A 9,472-nucleotide genomic window follows, 5' to 3' on the forward strand; every position below is an offset into this window, starting at 1 on the left:
ACATGGTGTCAAATAATTAGAATAATGAATTATTCTTGGATTCTTTTCAGAAATGTCTGTAATAACTCACATCATGATTATAATAAGAGTAACTAATAAGTAATGGTTATTATAAAATTATAAATGAATGCTAAATCAGATAAACTAAAAAGTTATAAATGTGATTTTGACATTGAACTTGAAATGTGTAAAATGTGTAACTGTAACTAAAGGTCACTGATGTTGTGTTGGAGGTAGATGGTAGGTGAAAGGTCAGGGGAAAAGAGGAACCGAAAGGGGAGCAGAGGTGACCAAGACATTAGGTCATCAGAACAGACATCATGTCTTCAAGATGGTGATGGATATTAGATCATCTGTCCAAGCAGTCAGTACGGAGGAAACAGGTGCAGAATTCAGACAGGGAACTGAAAGTGCAGCTCAGGAGAAATAAAGTTCATCTGTAGTCTGAGGCTAACCAAAGAACAGTTGACGTCAAGTAAAAACGTCCATGAGGAAAGAAAGTGTGTGGATGCCGAGAATATAAAAAGACACCACGCAGGAGGTTCGAGGTTCTTTGTTCCGCAGCGTTCGAGTCGAGTACACATGGAGATGCAGAATCAACGGAGGGCTGCGTGATGATACCCCGGGACGATTACAACGATGCTGCAGTGGACATGGGGAATAGACAAAGATCTTTTGTGGATAAAGAACTGAGTTCGTTGAGGATTTTCACCAGTTCTACTTTAGATTTATTCTGAAAGGATTCTGCCAAGACAAAGTCAGGACTCCATCCATGGACGTTAAAGTTTTCTGCTGCCAAGATCGTCTCTGCATCTGGGTTCGAGTAATACTGCCTCCCCCCAAAGCCTCTATTTAGATTAAGACACAGTGTAGGGTTAGAAGTAGGAGTGATTTCTGATGATTCTCAAAAGTTTTAATTTCTTAATTTTTATTGAAATGCTGTATGTCCTTTTCCCTTGCTTAAGCTTGCTAATAAAATTACTAAAGTCTAATTTGATGTTGTGGACAGTTAAATTAATTGAGTCATCTAGATTTAATTTCTCTGATCATTGTAAAATCAATGCTTATGGTCCTAGTAACTTAGGGTGGCTTCGGAAGTTCAGATAAATAATGTCCCTGGGACTTATTCCTAGTCACTAAAATTATCTAAGCCGGTTACCAAGTGCACGTTAATTACAGGGAAGGAGCTACCGTTAACAGATGTGGTTCATGAGTTCGGACATCGGCGGGGCTACTCCGATGTCTGAGTCATGAACTGAAGCGGGGCATAACGTCTGGATGAAGGTAGTCAGAGCTTAGGCAAATCTTTCTCGCGCCCAGCTTAAATAAAAGTTCTCTAAATTCTAAATTGCGGTAATACCCGGGAATTAGAGTCTTTTCGGACCCGTGAGACGGAGAGCTGGTCAGTAGTCAGTCTGCTGGAGTAGGGAGGAGTTAGAGGCGTGGCTGAATACTGAGAATTAACAATGTACATGGTAATTTCAGAAGTAATAAAAACAGTTACATTTTAATTTTACTGGTTTAAAGTAAAAGCACAGAAGCCTGTCTTAACAGTGATATCAAACTCAGAGGAAAAAATGTTTCACATAATAAAAAATATGCAGTCTAAAAAGAGATGCTTTAAAATCTACTTTTACTTTAGTTCTCACATCCCATTAACCACCAACATAAAACACATTTCTTAGATCAAAACATACTATAAAGAAGTTTTAGTTTTGTTCTCTTTGTTCGAGTCATTAGATTTGTCTTTGACAAGCAATGTAATTTTGATAGATTGGAGTAACAAACAATCGGAAACTGTGGCATAGATTACAGTAATGTTAAATCGTATTAATTGAATGGTGCACAATAATTATATGTTCAAGCTACTTGACATATATTGTAGTTCTTTGGCAATCTGCATGTCCATCAATGTCTACATTAATAAATTCAGACTTTGTGGTCAGGTACTTTCATGCCTGTGAACCTAAACAGCCTAATCACTGAATGTAGTATTAAAAATATTCATTATTTTAAGTAGAACAACAGTACTTTCTTCTGTCCACTAAGTTCTGGGACTCTTTCCACCCACCCTTGCCCCTTTCCTGATTTAATTTTTTTTACATAATTTGTCACACTTCAGTGTTTCAGAACATAAAAACAATTTACTTATTAGTCATAGTAATAAGTAAACACAAAATGCACAAAAGTAAAAACCTACATGGCCCTAGTGAAAGTGATTGCCTCCCACACCTGTGGTCCATCACACCTGAATTCACTGTCTCTTGTCACGCCTGGGACTGTTTAATGCCACACCTACTCCCAAACAAGACATCACTTGAACAGAATCTTTATGCAAAGTGAAGTAAACCAAAAGATAATTAAAAGCTAGATATCATGCCAACATGCAGAGAAACACTGAAGTGTTACAAATATACAAAAAAAAAAAAAGTGAAATCAGGAAGGGGGTAAACACTTCTTCACACCACTCTAAGTGTTTACAGTCTTTCTAACTTGTGCTCTCATAAATCTACAGGTCACACAAAGTCACAGAACCTTTCTCAAACCAGAAGGCTGGAAAAAGCTCTGCTCTGAAGTTTGCTTTGAACGTATGAATCAAGCTCCGCTTCTCTGATGATATGCTGTAGTAACTTAGAGTTCCTCCTTCCCAGTCAAGAAACACACCTATTCTTTTGCAAGGAGTTACTTCGATTTCTACTTCTGTATTTTTATGCATGGCTTTGTATCCAGTCTTGGAGCAGAGCAAACTCCAGGACTTGTCATTGGTTCCCAGACCACCATCACTGTCCCAGCTTCTACCCACATCTTTATATGCCACAGCAATTCCCACTTTGCCTTTCCATTCCACTTCCCAGTAACAAAGTTGTTGCAGGCCTTCATCACAAAATACCTGGGTCCTCTTGAACCTTTCGTCACTTGTATTTTGCATTTCCAGCTTCTTGACATCATTATGAGTCATCGCTTTTTTGTTGTTTTCAACCAGAACAAGCCGTCTGCTTGCTGTGGTCTCATCAAACATAAGATCTGGACCATCTGAAAGTGTTCAAGAAGAAAATCAATCAGGCTTTGAGAAAATGTAAACATTGACAGTTTCAGAATGTGTACTGTTTTTACCATAGTGAATCCATAAATTTAAATATTAAATCTGCTAAATTTGGAGAATTGGGAGTCATTAAGTATTTTGTGATTTCCTGATATATAAAATCATATTTACGTATTACTATGATCATTATTGTACTGATCATTATTAAGCCGTTCTAACCTTCATTTTCAGATAAACATGTTTCATCTTGTAATAAAAATGTGAAAGTGTTGAGGGAAAAAAAACAACACAGCTTACATTTACTCCAACCAGGTTTTAGTCGAATTTTTCCTTCATAGTCAAAGCTGTGCACAGCAAGACAAGAAAGATTCATTTTATTTTATTTTGGAAAATAAATCAGAAAGTCTTTATATATTATTCCACTAGTTCTTGAACTATAACATTTATTTACATATTCAGCTAAGCATAGCAAGACAAGTAACAGTGGGATCCATCATAAATCCGCATTTATGATGGATAAATCATAAATGCGGATGATTTATCATCCGCATTTATGCGGATTTATCATCCGCATAAATGATGATAAATCCGGTGCCTCTACCATGTCTGAGAGGTCAACTCAGACATGGTAGAGGCACCATGTCTGAGCCTCTACTCAGACATGGTGCATCATATATTAGATTAAGCTATTTTTCTACAAATGTAATAATAATACTAAGTAATGTCTGATTTATTTACTCACTTCACTTTCTCAAGTTTCTTGTTTGGATCGTCAACTATTGCATTGAGAGCCCTCATCCCTTTGTTTCCAGGGTGATTGTATCTCAGGTCCAAGTGTTTAAGAGATGAGACTCTATTGGACTCAATAGCTTCAGCCAGAGAAATGCAGCCTCTTTCTGTCACCTGACATCCTGCCAACCTGCACAAAGACACAATTTTGGATTAGAAATAGAGCTCAGCAAAATGTGATGGTGATACAAAAGTTCAGGACTTTATATATTTTCTATATAAAACAAAGAATAAAAGTCCTTTATTCTAATTTTAAAGGTTATGGCCTGCAAATAATAAGAGTATAAAGTGTCTTAAAATATTACAACACTGCAGCTTATATTTTTTGATAACAATAAATCCATTGATTACTTCCTCATAGATTGCTTCCAACATGACATTTTACAGTCTTTTAGAGTAATTTTGTGTAAAACCTGATTATGGTTCAAATGGTAAATGGTCTGAACTTCTCTAGCACATTATCAAGTCCATTGGACCCCATAGTGCTTCATACCACATTTCATCATTCACTCATTCACACACACACACCGATGGTGGCAAATTACTACATTGTAGCCACAGCCTCCCTAAAACAGTCTAACAGAGGAGAAGCTGCCATTCACCAGGGTCACCAGGTTCTCTGACCACCAGCAGGTTAGTCAGGTGACATGTCTTAACCACAACACAACAGTGTTCAAACTAGAAACCTACCGGTTCCAGGATAAACTCTGACCTCATGACCTCCTGACCCACCGTCACCCTTAAGGGAAGACTTTCAAATTATTTCATTAATACATGCTCATCTCTCAACTTTAGTTCTATCCCTCTTAGTACTATTTTCATAGGATTGTTGAATTATATTGACACTTAACACTAACAAGAATTGTGAACACATAGAATAACTTTAAATCTCAAGACAAACTAGTTTATAAACTCAAACTAGTGGCTAACTTTAGCACTGGTTGATATATTACTTTAATTGATAACTGAAAAACCTACTTAAGAGTCTCTAGTTTACAGTTCACATGTTTCAACCCATCAGCAAGTCGCATCACTCCAGCATCCATCAAATCATTATGACTCAGGTCCAACAATGTGAGATTTGAGGATGGTTTGGTTAGCACTGATGATGTGAGACCATTGCAAGATTCTTCAGAGAGCTCACACCAACTCAGTCTGTAAAAAGATCCATGACAACAATCAAGTTAATTTGACAAATTCATGTGTGATTTTCTCCTAAAATAATAAAGGATCACAGTAAAGAAACAAAGTATGAGTTTTGTTTTAAACAATAGTAAAAGACAAGTTATCATGTTTGTGTTGTCAAACTAGAATCCCACCTCCAATGGAAAAAGCCATAACTCTCATGTATAACATTAATTATTTCTTCACAGTGAAGAAAGTAATATGAAGCATTATTCTGAACTAGTGGCATATCATAGACTCTACATGAGAGCTCTACAAAAGGAGCATTTTACAGTTTTTCTAAAAATACTTACAAAGTGGTGTTTGAGACTTTAACTACTGGCATCATTCCCAGAAGAACTTTCTCTGATTTCAGGTATTTCTTAAGATCAAACACTTTAAGGTTTTCATCTGATGTCAGCAGCACAAAGTTTAAAGCTGACCACTGAGAAGCAGTGAAAGTTTCAAAAGGTTTTTCTTCTGAATTAAGATACTTTTTGATTTCTTGAACAAGGCTGTGGTCATTCAGCTCATTAAGACAGTAGAAAAGATTAAGGCTTAAGAAAAGCTTCTTCTTGATGTACTCTGCTGCTTCCTTACTAGCGTCTTTGTGTTTTTCATTCTTATCCATCAGATCCTGAAGTAGATCCTGATTAGATTCCAGAGAGAGACCCACTAGGAAGCGAAGGAACATGTCCCAGTCCCCATGTTTACTCTCAAAAGCCTTGTCCACTGCTTTCTTATAAAACTCTGAGGCAGTAAGGTCAGAGGTTGCTGAGGTGGATTCTGTGAACACATTTTCCCCTTTGTTGTTAAATGAGTAGAAGACATGGAGAGCTGCCATGAACTCTTGAATGCTTTGATGGACAAAGCAAAACATATTCTGCTTGTATAGATCATGATTTTCTCGTTTGATCTGAGTTAACAACCCAGAGAAAACAGCAGCTTTGGTTACATCAGTCCCACAACTGGTCAAGTCTTCTTCAGTGAAGAGAAGGTTCTTCTCCTTTAGTCCTTTGAAAGCAAGTTTTCCTAAAGATAGGATTGTTTCATCATTAGTTTTATCACTGAATGTCTCCATTCCAGAGGTTTCAGATGTTGACTGATCTGTATTATATTTTGTCTGTCTGCGCTGGAGCAAAAGGAAATGTGTGTACATGTCAGTCAGAGCTTTTGGTTCATCTTCTTGGTTTCTTTTAACAAAGTCCTCCAAAACCTTTGATGTGATGAAACAGAAAACAGGGATGTGACACATCATGTAAAGAATTCTTGATTTCTTCACATATGACCAAATTTTTTCAGCCACCTCCTCATCACTGAATCGCTTCATAAAATATTTTTCCTTTTGCTCATCATTAAATCCTCTCACTTCTGTCATTCGATCAACCTTTTCTGCAGGAATGTTGTTGGATGCTGCAGGTCGAGAGGTGATCCAGATTTGAGCTTTAGGGAGCAAATTTCCCAGGATGAGATTTGACAGCAGAACCTTCATTGAGGTTGGTGTTCTGACATCACTACATTTATTTGTTTCACTGAACTCAAGAGCAAGACGACATTCATCAAAACCATCCAGAACAATCAGAATATTGTACTCGTCATAGTCAGTTATTTCAGATGTTTTCATTGCTGGGAAGAACTGATTAATCAGATCTTCTAGACTGTGTTCTTTATCTGGTCTCAGATTTAGCTCTCGGAAAGGAAGTGGAAAAACAAAATGAATGTTTTCTGTTCCTTTGCTCTCTGCCCAGTCAAGTATGTACTTCATTGAGGCAAATGTTTTTCCTATTCCTGCCACTCCAACGGTAAGGACAGTCGTAATGTTTTGATTACTATTTGCAGGTCTGAAGATGTCGCAGTATTTAATAGATGTTTCTTCATTTGTTGTTTTGAACTTTGCATCCTGAACCTGCATGGCTTCATTTTGAGCATTTTCTCCTTCTGTGATGTAGAGGTCAGTGAAAACCTCGTTGAGAAGAGCTGAGGTCTTCTGTCCATCAATCCCTTCAGACACACTGGTAAATTGATCTTTTAGTTGACGTTTGAGTTTTCTTTGACTTCTGATATCAGGCTTCTCTGAAAAAATACATTGTAAATAAACAAAAACATAAATTAAATACTTTTGAAAATTTTATGTTATATATTCTTTTTCCAATGTATAAAAACACACAATAAAAGACTACCAGTCAAACTTTTACCTCAAAATTTAAGTGGGATTGTAGATTTTTGTCAAAGCAATTTCTTGCTGCCATGTGTTGAATTAAAATTATGAGGTATAATGTATACTCCAGAGCTTAAACATTTTATGGTGCAGACTGTCAGTGAATGCACCAGGAAAGTCTGAGTACCTGATATGCAAATTGTGCATATGTGATATGTGGACCAATAATCAGGAGACTTGTTACTTGTAAGTTTATATAACTGTATGAGAAGCGTGTAATAAGACTTGACTAGTAAAGTGACATCAACTTTTGAAAGAAGGAACAGCAGTGCCTTTCACCTTCTAACATTGAAGAGACACTGATCTAAAGCTGCTGTTGCTGAAACTCAACAGTCAGCCTAGCTTAGAGAAAGGAGCTGAAAATACAATCTACATAGACTCAGGGAGCACAGACATACATCTCGTCAATCAACGTGTTAATTGGTGCCTTTAATGCATGTTGCAACGTGTCTTTTTGAATTACTACTGGATTCATGCTGAGGAGAGTTTTATCAGCAACATTTGCAATTTTGAATATAACAATATTGCAGTGCATGAGCTTTGGAATATACTTTGGGATGCGGATGCCCAATGCCCTTTAGAAACCAATAGGCAACTGGTAAATTTTAGCCTTTTAATCAGTTTTATTGAATATATTTTAGTTTCTTAGCAGCAGGTCTTCATGACTAACTGCTGAAATCTCTTTATTTGTGTGTGATAATTAAATGCAACAGCAGTCAGACCTTTGTGTGAACAATTTATGACTGTATATTTTTTTTTGAGTATTTTTATGGATCAGCATGTAGCCTTTTGTTCTGGGCCCTGCACAGCTGCTCCTCATGGAGAAGTGAGGTGGTTGGGAGGTGAAAAGAGGATAATTGTTACTCAGAACTACTGGCTTGAGAAAATGTTTGTGCATAATGTATTAAGTATGAAGGTGCTAAAATGGAGTGACTCACCTGTCTTTTCTGTGTCCTCTCCAGGGTGTTTGGACAAATATTTCCCTGGGGGTCCAGACACCATTTATAGGTTCTGGGAGAGGCCATTGAAAAGTGTGGGGGTCTGGGGGGAGGGAATTGTTTATGGGTTTTTGTGGTGTTGCATAATGATGCTAATGGTGTAAGGATAAAGTATATATTTATGAAAAGTAAATAGAAATGTTAGTATTTAGTTAAAGGTATTTTATTCAAATAGATGGAAATTGGTCAATTGACATCACCAAAAATGATTTTCCCCATGAAAATCACATTTGGTGACTTGGTCCTTCCAAATCACCAAAAGTTATTTGGTCTTTCACAGCTGGGACTATTTAAGGCTGCAATTTCACCTGTGGTATTGTTGTTGATGCTGTGTGAAGATCAAATCATTGCTGTTTCCACCTTACTCTGCCTCAACTTTCATCTCCACTGTAAATCCAGCTGCAAAAGGCTGCTTTGTTACTATGATACAAAATTATTTATGTGTATTTATGAATGAATATGTTGTTGCCTTTCAATTTGTAGTTGTGTTTAGTGATTTTCACTTCAGCGCCATCACACTAAAGCAACTTGTATGAAAAGAAGAACAGACATCACCCAGCCATGCACTGTTTACAGAATAATGGAGGCACCATCTTAGGACTGACTTTAAAGTTGTTGAGCAATGGGAAACAATAGTATTGTCAGAAGATAATAAGACAAATGAAGCTGATAAAAAAGGAAACACAGTGGATAGCAATGGCTTTTTGTGGAGCATTGAGTACACAGATTTCTCTCAGAATTATATATTTTTTCCACATTTGCCTGTTGTGTGAATGTAGCCTTACATATTGTTTCTTTAGTCAATCATATGTAAAGTGGAACTAGTGCATTTTAGTGCATTTTTTGTCTCTAAATTTTTATCAGCTGGCTTCATTTTTAATAAAATGAAGTCAAGTCTTTGTTTATTAGTTACTTTTACACCTTGAAACTTAAGAAATACACAGTAATTTCACTGTGACTTATTTAGTGTGCATTCATAGTTCTCTGGAATGGAAAGGATTCATCCTTGAAACTCATTCTGAAAAGTTACATAGTTAATTAGTTTTGTTTATATAATTTGATATACTTTTAATAAGTCTTTTTTCTTATTTTACTGACAGTTTAAAATTTAGAAAAGACATTTAAGTTCATTCTATTTGTAAGAAATTAGCATCTGCAGATCTTACCTTGTATTTCTGTCAGTCTGTCAATAAGGTCTTCAGGGATTTTCTCAGCAGCTGGAGGCTGGGAAGTTATCCAGATCTGGGCTTCTGGAAGCAG

General features: G+C 36.6%; 1 protein-coding gene across 1 annotated transcript in view; it reads right to left on the reverse strand.

Annotated features, from left to right (window-relative positions):
* Positions 1 to 2,429: 2,429 nt before the first annotated feature.
* The window catches only part of LOC106912472 (protein NLRC3-like), a 13,809-nt gene continuing 6,766 nt past the window's right edge, over positions 2,430 to 9,472 (reverse strand). Inside the window, exons 2-7 of the mRNA XM_088010665.1 lie at positions 9,379 to 9,469; positions 5,311 to 7,069; positions 4,811 to 4,987; positions 3,786 to 3,962; positions 3,341 to 3,387; positions 2,430 to 3,033 (exon numbers count right to left, since the gene is read on the reverse strand). Coding sequence (XP_087866791.1) covers positions 2,510 to 3,033; positions 3,341 to 3,387; positions 3,786 to 3,962; positions 4,811 to 4,987; positions 5,311 to 7,069; positions 9,379 to 9,469 — 2,775 coding nt within the window. The 3' untranslated portion in view covers positions 2,430 to 2,509. The remainder of the gene's footprint in view (positions 3,034 to 3,340; positions 3,388 to 3,785; positions 3,963 to 4,810; positions 4,988 to 5,310; positions 7,070 to 9,378; positions 9,470 to 9,472) is intronic.

This window comes from Poecilia mexicana, unplaced genomic scaffold (genome assembly GCF_051168715.1).
Source record: "Poecilia mexicana isolate PSO_F unplaced genomic scaffold, ASM5116871v1 scaffold_12, whole genome shotgun sequence".
NCBI classification, from domain to species: domain Eukaryota; kingdom Metazoa; phylum Chordata; class Actinopteri; order Cyprinodontiformes; family Poeciliidae; genus Poecilia; species Poecilia mexicana.